The sequence below is a fragment of the Dasypus novemcinctus genome, chromosome 16 (genome assembly GCF_030445035.2).
Source record: "Dasypus novemcinctus isolate mDasNov1 chromosome 16, mDasNov1.1.hap2, whole genome shotgun sequence".
In the NCBI taxonomy this organism is placed as follows: domain Eukaryota; kingdom Metazoa; phylum Chordata; class Mammalia; order Cingulata; family Dasypodidae; genus Dasypus; species Dasypus novemcinctus.
The window spans coordinates 96,587,381-96,601,251 of record NC_080688.1 but is presented as its reverse complement, the minus strand read 5'-3'; the positions used below and the strand labels follow the sequence as shown (position 1 = coordinate 96,601,251).

The following is a 13,871-nucleotide window of genomic DNA, read 5'->3' as shown; positions in this document are numbered from 1 at the left end:
CTGCAGACACTTTTCCACAGCCTCAGAGGAGACGTACTTCACGAGCGCTTCCTGCTGCCCCTCCTACACTCTCCTAACGGTTAAAAGCCACGAAGCAGCGTTAGGCTCTTCAAAGCCCTGTTACCCAGATTCAGTCAACAAGTCTTTACTCACTCATTTATTCTTAGCTGAGCAGAAGAGCAGCTCAAGAAGAACTTTTGCTTCATAGCAATTTCTTTTCAAGAACTTAACAGGAACGTTAAACAATGTCTGCATGGTCTATCGTGTCCTCAAAAGGAGCTGAACTTAGTTAGGTACCTTTTCTGAAAACCTTTCCAAAGGAGCATCCTTCCGACAGTTGAGCCTAGACACACTGAGGAAAACTCAGAAGGAATCTCAATGACCTGTGTCTCTGCTGAAGTACAAAATACACTCCAACACAAGACAAACTCAATGCAGTCTTAATGAAAGGAGAAAGTATTTTATACATTTTCCCCCCAAAATGAGAAATGTTTTTTTAAGACCCCTGATCAAATCTGACAACTGCCTTCATAGCCATCTAAAGTATGAAAATAACAAATGTTAGGACTGACTAGGGCTTTACTGCACAATCATCCAAAACCATTCCAAACCTGCCTGAGCTCCCCTCTTCGGAGCACGCCATCCCTGCGACAGCGCACGAGGCGGGGAACCTGCCTCACGGGCGCTGGGCCCCAGCCAGCCGCATTTCAACCCAGGGACTGGGAAGAAATGCTGGGGAGTGAAACGGCAGCAGCAAGTAGCAACAACAGAGAATTATGAGCTACAGCGATATCGCCATAATGTACACAGAGCCTATCTGTGCATTTCCAGAATTGTACAGAAGCCAAAACAAAAACAGAAGCCAAGAAAGCATAAGACATGTCCCAAAGTAAATGATTTCTCTAAAATTTTGAATGTTAAAGACGCCTTAAACCCCATCACCGGCCGCAGCAGAGAAGCCTCTGGTTTAGCACAACATGCCACAGGACAGTGACCTGAACGGGTGGCGCGGGGAGGGCCACGTGGGCGCGGGGAGGGCGGGGTGCAGGTGCTCGAGGACCTGAGGGATGGGAGAGCAGGGATGGCGACAGCTGCTGAGGGCCGGTGGGACGAGCGCGGCGCAGGGAGGCACCATTGAGGGAAACCACAGAGGACGCCGCGCAGCGCTGGAAGCCTGACGCAGGAGAGAAACGGCAACCGCCGGAGCCTGCAGGAGGGCCGCCGCTCGCTTACGCCAGGCACCCGTGTCCATCCCACGTGCATCAGTTTGCACCGACCGCTGGCCTGCTCGGACAGGAGCAGCTTACAGGCTTCAGGACGGAGACCCCGGACAGGAGGAGCACGAGGAGTCTGAAACGGCACCGCTCGGCGCTCGGGCCCTTTGTGGGTGGGGGCTGGCTTCTTCGAGACCCTGGATCTAGTCATGCCGCCCAGCCCGGCCTGCCTGTGGGCCCCCCTGCCGCCCCGTGACACAGCCGACTGCCCACAGCAGGCAGGCATGGCCAGGAGGACAGGTGCTGCCCACCACCCACACCCGGCCTGGAAGCTGCGAGGCGCACCCCCCCCTCCCATGAGGGGACACGTCCCCGCTCCTTCCTGTCAGTGGCCGGCCCGGTGGGCTGCCCTGGAAGGGGCGGTGACATGGACGGTCAGGTGCAGTCAGGGCGGACGCCAGGCGGGACGGGTCAGCACGGGCGGCCGGGGGAGGTGCGCTCTCGTGTCCTCACCAGCAAACCGGGAGCAGAGCAGAGGGACGCCGCACGGCTGTGGAGCGAGTTGTGCATGCACAGACGCCGGGACAAGGGGCACTGCGGGTCCTCGAGGAGCGCCGGGCCTGGCGGAATGCCGTCACGCGCCTTCTCTCTGCACTCGCTCCACCTTCGTGCCCCTTTCTTGGCCGGCCCACGCCCAGGCCCACTCCTCCCCAAGCCCCTGCACACCTCCTGAAGGAGCGGGCGGCAGGGGCAGTGCCCACAGCCACGTGGCGTCCACGCTGCCCGGCCCGGACAAGCAGCCACGAGGCAGCAGGACTTCACGAGCACCAGGACTGCAGGCCAAGAGCAGCTTCATCAAGAAAGTGAGGAAAACACCCGCGGTCTCGGATGTCTCACCCGCTGGGCCTCACTGTGCTGCATCCATACCTGCCGCAGGGTTAGCTTAATAAAACACGCAGCAGGAAAGACACCGAGTGCACTTGTGTTTCCTCCTTGTGTCAGCTATTTATTTCTGGGATCTGCTCAGGAGCTTCTCAGCTTACACTATGACGAGCACAACTGTGAACGTCGTGTTTTCAGAGCAAGTAGCACCTTTCTTCTGGCAATCCTGCATTTTCAGTAACTAAGCAAATGCTTTACTGATTTTGCTGTTTCCTAACGCAATTTTTCTGCTTTTCAATGAAAAGCCAGTTCCAATTTGCCATTATACTTCCTTCCATCCCACACCTCCCTTTTGTTTCAGGACATAAGAAAAAGAAGGCAAGAAGAAGAGGTGGTTCTTGCAGCAAATACAAGCTGTTGCCATGAGGAGCCTGAGCCAGGAACCCTGCGGAAGGGACCAGAGTGGAAACCGGGCCAGCCTGCCTGCCTGCACAAACACGAGAGGGGCGCAGGCCGGCTCGGGCAGGTGCTGCTGACGCACTGCCTGGCACTGACCGCCAAGGCCGGCGAGCTGGCCGCCGCACAGTGCTGGCGCCAGGAGGCTCCTGCGTCCTTTCGTAGGTAGAGACCTACCTTTGGAGGAGTGCACGGGCTAGTCAGCAGGTAGCGTGCGCAGCGGGGCTCCTGGGCTGCTCGCTGGGCCTGGCTCTGTCCCTGGAGGAGGACGGAGGAGCGCACCACAGAGCTGGGGCCAGGCCCGAAGCCCTGGGGAGCGGGGCTGCCTGGGAGGTCCTGTCCAGGGAGCATGACCCGGTGAGGGGGGCAGGAAAAAGCAGGAGGAACCCGAGGTGGGCAGCCACCGGAGGAACAAGCGCGGCAGAAGGCCTGGGGTGGGGGGCGGCAGGGCCCTTAGCTCTACTAGAATGAGGCAAAGCCTGGGTCCTTGGTTTAAAACTGTTTGGAGTCTGACAGGATAACCCACACCTAAATCATCTTACCAACTGGGAACAGAGAGCTGCAAGACATGGTTCATAAACGCCTGTAGCCGAGCCCGGCTCCTCCTCCTAACACGTAACACGCACGTGCATGAATCTTCTACGGTGTTTATTTTATTCCCCACCCCCCTGCCTGCCAAGATGCCTCCCTGGCCTGTTCTGCTCACTGCCCGCTTTTTTTTCAGGAGGCATTGAGAACTGAACCCAACACCTCCCGTGCGAGAGGCGGGCACTCAACCGCCCGAGCCACATCTGTTCCCCTATATTTTGTTTTTACAACCTGCACAGCTCTGCAGAGAAATGCTAACAGATTTAATTTTGGAAAAATTTAAAGCTTGAAAAACCATCTCAAATTCAATGTGGAATGAGGCAAGAACATGAAAAATAACGCACGTGGTTTTCTCCTGAGTGGAGCTGCCACAGCATATGTGAGTCAGCGCCCAGCCAGCCAGTGGCCATGACAAAAAGCACGCATTGTTACTTTACGGCAGCATCTACAAACAGAGTTCACGGAATACCCATTTCCAGACTGCTGGGTTCCCCTGGGAAAGGGCTAGCACCACGCACCGGAGGGGCCATGAAGGTGGAGCAGAAAGGGGCCGCTCCCACGCCCCCGCCCCCACGAGCCCCCGCACCATGCGCTCGGTTGGAACGTGCGCGCTCGGTTGGAACGTGCGCGCTCGGTTGGAACGTGCGTGACACACCTCACCACACCCCCGCTCGCAGCGCGTGACTAACAGGTTCGATGTAGTCAAGGCACAGCACGTGAAGAAGAAACCTGCGCCCTGGGCTGCCACTCCCCCAAGCCCCCCAGGCCTGGTAACCACGAATCCACTTTCTGTCGCTATGGATTTACCTCTTCTGGATAGTCACAGAAATGGAACCACCCAACCTGCGGCCTTCGTGGCCAGCCCGTTTCACGGTGCGGGTGCGGGTCCTCACTCCTGGGGGGCAGAGGGAGGCGCTGCTGCCCCGGGGGTCTGCATTCCGACGGCTCTGGCCTGCCGAGGGACTGGGCTCTGGCTGCCATGATCATGTGCACACGAGGTTTCCTAAGGACACGTGTTTTCCTGCCTCATGGGTGCAACCCTGGATGGAAGTGCTGGGTCAAACGGGAGCAGTACGCGCAGCGCTTCATTCAGCTGTCAGCTGCCAGGCTGCTTTCCAGCTGCTACGTTCCTACAAGCAGTGTAGAAGGCTCCCCTCTCTGCGCCCTCGCCAACACACAGCCAACGCAGCGGGTGTGAAGTGGAATCTCAGGGTTTTGACTCGCTTTTCCCTAGTGACTAACGATGCTGAGCACAAGGCATTTTCATGCGCTTGGTGGTATCTATCTTCTTTGGAGAAATGTGGGGGTAGCTTTGAGTCATGTATCTGGGAAGTATGAAGCTGGGGGCCCCCAGAAGACCGTGTCCGTGGGGCAAAACCCCCCGCAGTGCGCCTTCTGATGACATCACGACGCTGCCGTTACAGGCCTGTGCTCGGATGCGTGGTGCCGGGGGCCTCCATCGCCTCACGGAGCCCTTCACCAACAGGAGAAGGTGCAGACACGAGAGGAGGCCTGGGGCAGAAGCCGAAACTGACAGCACAGAGGCTGCAAGGGCACCGGTGCTGGACGCCGACAGCGACAAGAGCTGAGGAACGAGCTCCAAACATGCGGGCTGGCCGTGTCAGCGGACGACTATAAAGCGTTACGCTTTCTCCACGTTTAGAAATGACAAACTCTTCCAAAGCATGTGTTCAAAGGCCACCTCGCCTAGGCTGATTATTCCACATGTCGCAGCCCTGGACCGCTGCCGGCCCTGTCCAGCCGTAAGAATGGAACCCGGCGCGGCCTTACTGCCTGGGGCCGCTGCTGCGGAGGCAGAGCTCCGGGTTGGCGCGGGCCCCAGGGGAGACGGCGAGGCTGTGGCAGGGGCTCGTGTCAGAGAGGGAGCCCTCACAGACGGGGACGGTTCTCCTTTCTTGTCAGTTCAGCAGAGGATGGGGAACGGCGCCGAACTCAGACCTCTAGACTTAGAGAACGGTCTTGGGGAGAAAAAGAAGCTGCCACTGCCGCAGAGAATGGATTACTGCTACCGAACTCTCTCTAGCAGAAAAGCAACCAGAGACACTATCCTATACTTTGGGCAATTAGTTAAACACGATCGTTTCCACTTCCCAACTTCCCAACAAACTCTAGAAACAACGTGAAGGAAGAGACCGTGTCTCAGGTATTTGAACCTGCTGACTGCCAGCCATGACCTGCTATCCCACCTTCAAAAGGAGGAAGCACAGAGCAAGTGTTCATTGAAAAATGACTCGAGTATTAAAGATCTTAGATACTTGGTGTCACTGCTAATTTTATTTATTATTTGAAAATGTTGATGGTGATGATGTATTTGCCTGGCAGTTTAAACATTTTGTAGCTATCTTGTTCGGGCAAATATTTTCAATTATATACTAATTTTCTCTTTAGGGATTTACCTTAGGCATGAGAGTGCCCAGGAAACTGCTTGTACTTGACAGGTATGTAAAGTTTACTGACCTTCTGAAAGACAACGTTGATAGAAAGTAAAAATATATGTATCTATATCCTTCCTCCATCAGAAATCATTTTCCACATCAAGTGCTTTAAGATTCTGTACAACAGCCTGCCCATGGGAAAGAGCTGGCTGTGCTGCCAGCAGGTAACGTTAAAAAGCCAAGCCTGCATCTCAGTTCAGAGGCGCTGGCGTCCGTGGGAAATCACAACAAAACTGAAGTGCTCTGCACGTAAATCCAAGGAAAACTAACTGAACACCCGAACCGCGTGTCACGTGATTTCAAACAGAAACACAGTCACGTGAGGACTCTCAGAAGGTCCCCACGCAGGTCTAGTTCCTCTGAGAGGGACGTAACAGCCAGAAAACCACACGCGCTGAGGCCGCTGGGAGAGGAAGGAGTGCGGCCCCCAGCTGCGCGGGCAGCAGCCACAAGAGCGCAGGGCCCTGCACGCTCCCTCCTCCTCCTCAAAATCGAGTGGGGCCAGAGGTGGAGGTGAAGGGCCCCATCAGACTTGAGAGCGGACGGCGGCAGCTCACAGACGAGGCACGACGGGCAGACACCGGTGACCAGGGGCAGAACAGGCTCTTCTATCGTGACCTGAGTCCCTGGTGACAGACGGAAGACAGCCTCGCAGTGAGGGCTGGAGAAAGCAGCTGGATTCGACCAAGTTTTCAGGATGCTTTATTTTTCTGATCTCAAATTCTACACATCACTGAAGTCAAACACACACAATGTGAAGCAAAGCCACGGTTGAAGAGCTTACGATTAGTCAAGGGTCTCCAGAGAACCGGACCAGCCTGAGGCCTGGGTGTGCTTACACCCTCAGAGACTCTTCCGGGGACCTGGCTCAGGGGTTTGCGGGGCGGGCAAGTCCGAATTCCACAGCACAGGCTGCAGGCTGGAAACGCGGGTGAGGAGGACGCGAGTCCAGGGTCTGCGCTTCGTAGGTGAAGTCAGTTCCTTGCTTTCTGAGGCCTCCAGCTGATGGGAGAGGCCCTCGCCATGACCGAGGGGCCCTCCCTGGCCTAAAGCCACCTGGCCGCAGTGCTGATCCATCTATGAAACACCTGCACAGCAACACCTAGGCTGGTGCTCGACCAAAACCTGGGCACGATAACCTCGCTAAACTGACACGTGAGGAGACCACTGCTGCCAAGGAGACCTGAGGAGCCGGGCATGGCGCTCTGGATGCCCGCCGGCAGGAGGTGCCAGCCACAGCCCACGCCCCACGGCTGCTCGCTTCGAGCCCCTCCCGCACCCCGCCGTGTGCTGAGGATTTCGGCAGCCCAGGCCAACGCCCTAAGAGCTTCTCATCCTGCTGTTTAGAGCCCTTACTACTGGGCTGGAAGCTGGACTCTCCCCGTCACTACACAGTGGAGGAAACGGATGCAGAAAAATCAAGTGATGTTTTGCTCAAGGCCACGTCAGGAAGCAGCAGAGCTCGCAGGGCCCCTCGCTGGGCCCAGGGCCCCCGGCCTCTCCCACATGGCTGCCCCTCCACACGTTACAGTGCCCCGCTCCTCCACGAGTCACGGCAGAGGCGCTTTATCCCCACGCAATCCTCAGCTACAGCATTGGTGAACTCGAGCTCCGCCACGGGCAGATGACTTAGCAAATACCAGGAAGCAAAGCCAGGCGTCCGCTCCCTCCAGCAGGTCCTCCGCCCCCACCTGCCAGCCGCCACTGCTCCCCAAGGGCGGCCAGAGGCGGCCAGGCTCCGGCAAGGCCTCGCTCCAAGCTCCTGGCACGAGGAAAATATTAGCAACTTGGTTGGTCTTGGTGGAAGAGGTGTGGGTTTTTTTTAAAAAAAGATTTATTTATTTATTTACCCCCCCCCCCCCCGTTGTCTGTTCTCTGTGTCTATTTGCTGTATCTTCTTTGTCCGCTTCTGTTGTTGTCAGCGGCACGGGAATCTGTGTTTCTTTTTGTTGCGCCATCTTGTGTGTCAGCTCTCCGTGTGTACGGAGCCATTCCTGGGCAGGCTGCACTTTCTTTGGCACTGGGCAGTTCTCCTTACAGGTGCACTCCTTCGCGTGAGGCTCCCCTACGTGGGGGACACCTCTGTGTGGCAGGGCACTCCTTGCGCGCATCAGCACTGCGCATGGGCCAGCTCCACACGGGTCAGGAGGCCCGGGGTTTGAACCATGGACCTCCCATGTGGTAGGCAGACGCCCTAACCACTGGGCCAAGCCCGCTGCCTAGGTTTCTTTTTAAACCAACAGACAAATGAGTCAGATTTAAAGGCCGTGAGGTGCATGTTGCAGTTGACCTGGCTCAGGAAAGTGCAGACGGCCAGCCTGGGGGAGCGGGGCCAGCGCCCCTCGCGGGACGCCCCAGACCGCCTGCGCCGCTCTCCAGAAGCGGGCCACCTCGTGCTCCACAGTTCAGTCTCAACAAGGGGCGGTCACGGAGCACAAGGGCCCGCGTGCTTCCTGACGTGGGCTGAGGGGGACCGTCCACACACGAGGCTGCACCTCCTGACCACAGGGCCATGCTAGAGCGCTCGCCCACCAGGAAGGGTCACCACGCCTGGCAAAAGGACCACGTGCAGCTGCACGTGCTTATGTCACAGGCCAGGGGCTGAGCATTACAATAACTTCTGAGGTTGTGGAACAGAATGAGTTCTATCATACACATCAACTTCCAAGTATTTAAATAGATGTTTCTGCTACTCAGTTACACATGTGGTTCTCTGTCAGACTGAACCATCTGCAAATTTGGAAACAAATGATATTAAGAGTGGCCCATAAGGTGAGCAGGTGCAGTTCAGTGGTTGAGGGCCTGCTTCCCATGCACAAGGTCTCCGGTTCAATTTCCGGTGCCTCCTAAAGAAATTAAAAACATTAGAGGGAAGTCGACTTGGCCCAATGGATAGGGCGTCTGCCTACCACATGGGAGGTCCACAGTTCAAACCCCGGGTCTCCTTGACCCGTGTGGAGCTGGCCCATGTGCAGTGCTGATGTGCGCAAGGAGTACCGTGCCACGCAGGGGTGTCCCCCCTGTAGGGGAGCCCCACGCGCAAGGAGTGCACCCTGTAAGGAAAGTGCAGCCTGCCCAGGAATGGTGCCGCACACACGGAGAGCTGACATACAAGATGATGCAACAAAAAGAAACACAGATTTCCAGTGCCGCTGATATGGATGAAAGTGGTCACAGAAGAACACACAGAGAATGGACACAGAGAGCAGACAACTGGGGCGGGGGGGGGGGGGGGGAGAAAGAGGAGAGAAATAAAAAAAAATAAAAACAAAAAAAACATTAGAGAGGGACCCAGGGCTGAAGAAAGCCTCCCCAGGCCTGCGGGCACCGCTGAGGCTTTCACAGGCCGAGACCGCTCCCGCGAGGCAGCGTGAGGGGCATCGCAGTAGATGACAACACTCGGGAATTTCCTTAGGCCTGGTAAGTGTCTGCAGCACGCGCTCACCACCACCCCTCACTGCGCTGCGGGACGCCGTGTGCCGCTGGCGTCTCCTCCGTGCCCGGCGGCCCGCGGTTCCTGTTGTGTGCCCTCTCCCTGCCCCCACCGTCCAGGGAACAGTGAGCCGGAGGGTGGGCCGTGGGGCTTCTCCGCCCCGAGGGGGCCGGGCCGGCTGCCATGCAGAGGGCCCTGAAACGCCAGCCGGCTCCTCAGCAGCAGGATTTCTGACTTCACAAATCACAGAGCTTTCTGAGCCTCACTCGTCTGCGAAGTGGGGAAAATAAAAACCACCTTGTGTCCACACGGCTATTGGTTTAACAGAGTTGAGAGTCACGTGACACACAACCCGCCGCTGCCACGTGGACAGAACCCCATGTGTTTTAAAGCATCGGTGGCTTCCTTCAGGGCCCTGCCGCCACGCGCTCCGTCCGGGTCTGTGCTGGCCAGACTGGACCCTGGAGCGCCCGCCCTGGGACTCGGGGGGAGCCTGAGAAGCGGCCGCCGGCCCCTCTGAAGCCGCCGGGCAGCAGTGCCTCAAGGTGTGGAAGGCGCACGCGCACTGCAAATGTGGGGCCGCTCACCACACGCAGCGGCGGGCCCCCACGCGGGACCGCGCAGGCGCAGCGCTCCCTGCGCCCCTTCCCACTGAGGCCAGCATCTCTGACCCCACTCTGTCTCAGCGAAGGGGCTGCCCTGCAGAGCTGTTCTCTTCTGGAAGTGCCGTTTGCTCGTGGAGAGCACGGCTGACAGTCAGAGCAGGCGGGAACCGTCACACACAGGCAACCCCGGGCGGGAGTCCAGGGGCCGCAGCTCCAAGTGCACCTCGTCGCGTTACTCTCCACCTAGCCCGTGAGGAAACTGAGGCAAAAGAGGCTGCACGCTGCGCCTGCCACGCTGCTGCTGCACACGACCGCTCTGCTTTGAAACCGAGCACGGCAGCGAGGAGCCGCGGTTCCAGCCGGGCCCCGGTGCGCTTTCCGACCCTCGCCTGCTGATGTTCGCAGTTGTATTATCCAGAACTTTACTTTGACAGACTCTGACGTCCTTCGACCACGGAGATACATTCAAGAATCTCCGCAAACTAATCTTCCACTCCAAAACCCAATGTAACATAAGTAGAAGCTTTTGTTCTTATTACAATTTGATCTTCTAATACCCAAATTAAATCCTCACTTACACTTTTACCAATTTGTAAATAAGCTTCAACTACTGAGGTGGATGTGGCTTTTTTAACATGTTCACCTCTCAAAGGCAGGGATGTACATTTTTAAAAGACAATGCACCTCCTTCCACCGATGAGCTATGTAGGAGCAGGGTCTTTTAGGGAACAGGCCAGAAGATGCAGAAAAAAGACCTTTCCAGTTCTGTGGGAACATGAAAAGCCGGCACGGAGGACCAGGAGTCAGCACTTCAAACGAGGTCTCCGCCACAGGAGTAACCGGCTTCCTCTTTCCTAGAAGCTGTGCTCCAGGACCCCCGCTGCCCAGGAATCTGGCTCCCACCACCCCAAACACCCTGCCTATCACACAGGAGGTCCCAGGTTCGGTTCCCAGTGCCCCCTAAAGGAGATGAGCAAGTCAGGCTAGCACAGCAAAATGACATAACAAGATGACGCCACAAGATGACACAGCGAGGAAATACAATGAGGCACAACAAGCAGGGAACAGAGGTGGCTCCAGCAATTAGGGGCCTCCCTCCCACACAGGGGGTCCTGGGTTTGGTCCTCGGTGCCTCCTAAAAAGAAGAGCACACAATGAACAGAGAAAGAGCAGACAGCGAGCACATACCAGGGGCGGCGGGGGATAAACTAAAAAAAAAGAAGAGGAGGGGAGAGAAGGAAAGTAGAAATATGAGTTTCCAACCATGGAAAGAGGCCCGTCTTGCCTGGGCAGAGGTGTGAATGTGGCAGGCCTGAGCCTGTCCCACGGCCATGCCCGGCTGGGGCAGCAGGACGCAGGAGGGGCTGGGGGCCAGGTGCTCGGGAAGCTCTGTCTGAGCCTGGGCGCCACGTCCCGGGGTCTGCTGTGGTGCCGCGGCCTCACTCCCGGGAGGCGGAGGAGCGCAGGGCGCCAGGCCGGGCGGGCAGGGCGGCCGGGCCCCTCCACAGTCGCTCCTGGGGCCGCCTGAACCGGCGCGGGCAGCACCCGCAGCAAGGCCGGGCTGCAGGAGCCCGAGCAGGAGCCCCTGCTGCAGCGCCCGCCCCGCCCACTCCGGCTGCCGCCCCGGAGCCCCGGCGCCTCCAGCGGCACGCCAAGGACCGGCCAGGCGGCGGCGTGGGGCGGCTTACCTGGGAGTGCTGCTGCCGGCCTGGCTCCGCTCGCCGGACGCGCCCGCAGGCCCTGGCCGTCGCGCCGTGGTGGCCCCCAGCGCCGGGCGCTCGCGGTCCCCAGCCTCCTCCTCGTCCTCTGGCTTCTTCCTCTCGCTGTCGCTGTCGTCGCTGCCTTCTCCTAGGATGTCGTCCACCTGACAAGGGGCCACAGTCAGAACCTCCCCGTCTTCCCAGAGTCGTTTTCCAAAACCCCCCTCCCGGGAATTACAAACCGCATAGATCAAAGCCCCAGAGCTGCGGCAGGCAGGCCACTGTGCGCGTGGGCAGTGCTGCGCAGGGCCCGGGGTGGCTGTGGTCTGCGCTCCCCACGCGGTCAGCAGGCCTGGCTGTCATTCCTGCAGGGCTCTCACGGCGCTTTGCCCCATGGCCACTGGGTGAGCTTTTCAATTCTGGGCTCTTGCCCCCTCGGAGGTATTTCCAACCAATGTTCTCCCCGCCCCCGAATGCTCGACGGCCTGCAAGCCACGGACACGCTGACAGTGCCGCGACCATCAGTGGCACAGGGCACTCGCCAACGTCTAACAGACACAACGGCGCTCACACGGAGGCGTCCAGCTTCTCCTGCCAGGAGGAGCACGCCAGCTCGGGAGCAAAGAGCACACGCCCGTCCGCTCGCATCTCCACGGAACACCCCTGAAAGGCTGACACACGCGCACTGCCGGCTGCGGGAGGGGAGGCTGAGTGGAGGGCCAGGAGGACGTCCCCCAGCCGCCCTTTAGCTTTCTGAACTTTGAACTATGGGAATGTAACGTATGGAAAGACCAAAGATAAGAAACCACATCAAGTTTGGAAAGACTGGGGTTTTCAGCTTATTTCAGAAAAGGCAGAAAAGAACACTGTTAGGACACACACTGAACGAAAAGAACGCTGACGTCCACCCGTGGAAGCACACGTTTTCCAGCAGGAGCTGCTTAACAAGGAGCAGCAAGCACGCTGGCTGACGTGCTCTGGCCAGAAAGAAGGGGTCCGACGCTTGACCGAAGGTCCTGCCTGCCGGCTGGGCCCCGCAGCAGGGCGGGGGTCAGGCACAGCTCAGCTCCACGCTTGCCCCAACGGGGCCATCTGCAGAAGCCCTCAGCGCTCAGGCATGCCCCATGCCCATCGTCGTGAAAACACGTGACGTCCTGGCGTGGCAGCTGCACAGGCACCGCGCCACGAGGCCCGTGATGCCCGACGTCTTCCTGGCAGCACTCAACCAAAGGCACTTAACGAAAAGCACCGAGTGCAGCCTGTGGAGCGCCTGGAATGTGAGCTTCCTGGCTGTGGCTTACCTGGCTGTACTACGCCTTCTGCTAGAATATCCTACCACAGCTCACACTGAAAATACGTACGGCCTTTAACTCTGCAGCAGCATCATCATGCACGTGCATTTCTACAGACACTGGAATGAAGCTGAAATGGCACTCTACCATGAATTATCTTGGGAAAAAAACAAAACTAAAAAAAAAAACACAACAAAAGCCTTGGCATCTCTGGAGGAGCTACGGCAATTTTCTGTTAGAATCTATTTCAAGAAGCCTGTTTTCAAGAGGCCTCTTGGGATTCACTCCTAAAGTTTGTTTCAATTTCCCCTATCGGCTTAAAACCCATCTTTTCTCTAGTTCCAGAGAAAGACAAGTGTCCGCCGGTGCAGTAAGCTCGGAAGGCTCCGCAGCCGCCAGCCGAGGCACACACACGCCACCTGGACAGACGGCGGAGGGTCAGGCCAGTGCAGGGAGAGGCCCTGCCTGCAGCCCCTGACAGCTAGGGCAGGCAGGAAAGGCGACGCGGTTCTTGACGCAGCACGCCGCCACCTGCACAGCAGCGCTCTGACCGAGGAGCGGCGTGCTCCACGCGACTGCTGCAGGGCCGGAGCTGCAGGACGCCTGCTGCTGGCTGTGCCCGCAAGGTGGGCGCCCACGGCCCCGCCTCCCCCGGCACACAGTGCAGAGCCCGCATGCAGCAGGCACTCAGCGCTGGACACCAGGTGAACAGGCACCTGAGGATGCTTACCCCATGAACAATCCTGTTAAGTATTGTTTGGTGGTAAGATTAAAAGAGTAAAGCTACTACATGCAGAAAACTAACCAGAAAATGAACATGTGGCACTTAGTAGAAGCGAGAGCCTGAGAGGGCCTAACCGTTTGCCCCCTCCCCTCACGGATTTCTCACACTTGGCAACGCAAACGTCGCAGGGCTTAAGCCCAAGCCCTCGGCGGAAGAGGCCACGCTCCATCTTGCTCATGCACACTCACAACACACAGAAACTGCGCTGGCTGGAGCCGCCTCCCAGGGGCCAGCCCTTCCACGGCAGCAGCTCTTTCTGTCTCGCTTCGATCAGGGAAGTGTGGGGCGAGGGGCTTGGACTTGGGGGCACTGCACCATAGGCTATGTCCGATGTGCTCGGACCCAGGCTCCAGACGCACACAAGGCCCACGCAGAGGTGAGCTCCCCAGGCCCCACACTGTCCAGGCCCCCTGGCAGAACCGAGCATGGCTACCCATGCCGGGCAGAGGCCACCTTGGCGC

General features: G+C 58.1%; 1 protein-coding gene across 1 annotated transcript in view; it reads right to left on the bottom strand.

Moving 5' to 3' along the window:
* Positions 1 to 13,871, bottom strand: part of CTDP1 (CTD phosphatase subunit 1) — a 108,723-nt gene that overhangs the window by 16,786 nt on the left and 78,066 nt on the right. The window contains exon 12 of the mRNA XM_004462912.4: positions 11,323 to 11,498. Coding sequence (XP_004462969.3) covers positions 11,323 to 11,498 — 176 coding nt within the window. The remainder of the gene's footprint in view (positions 1 to 11,322; positions 11,499 to 13,871) is intronic.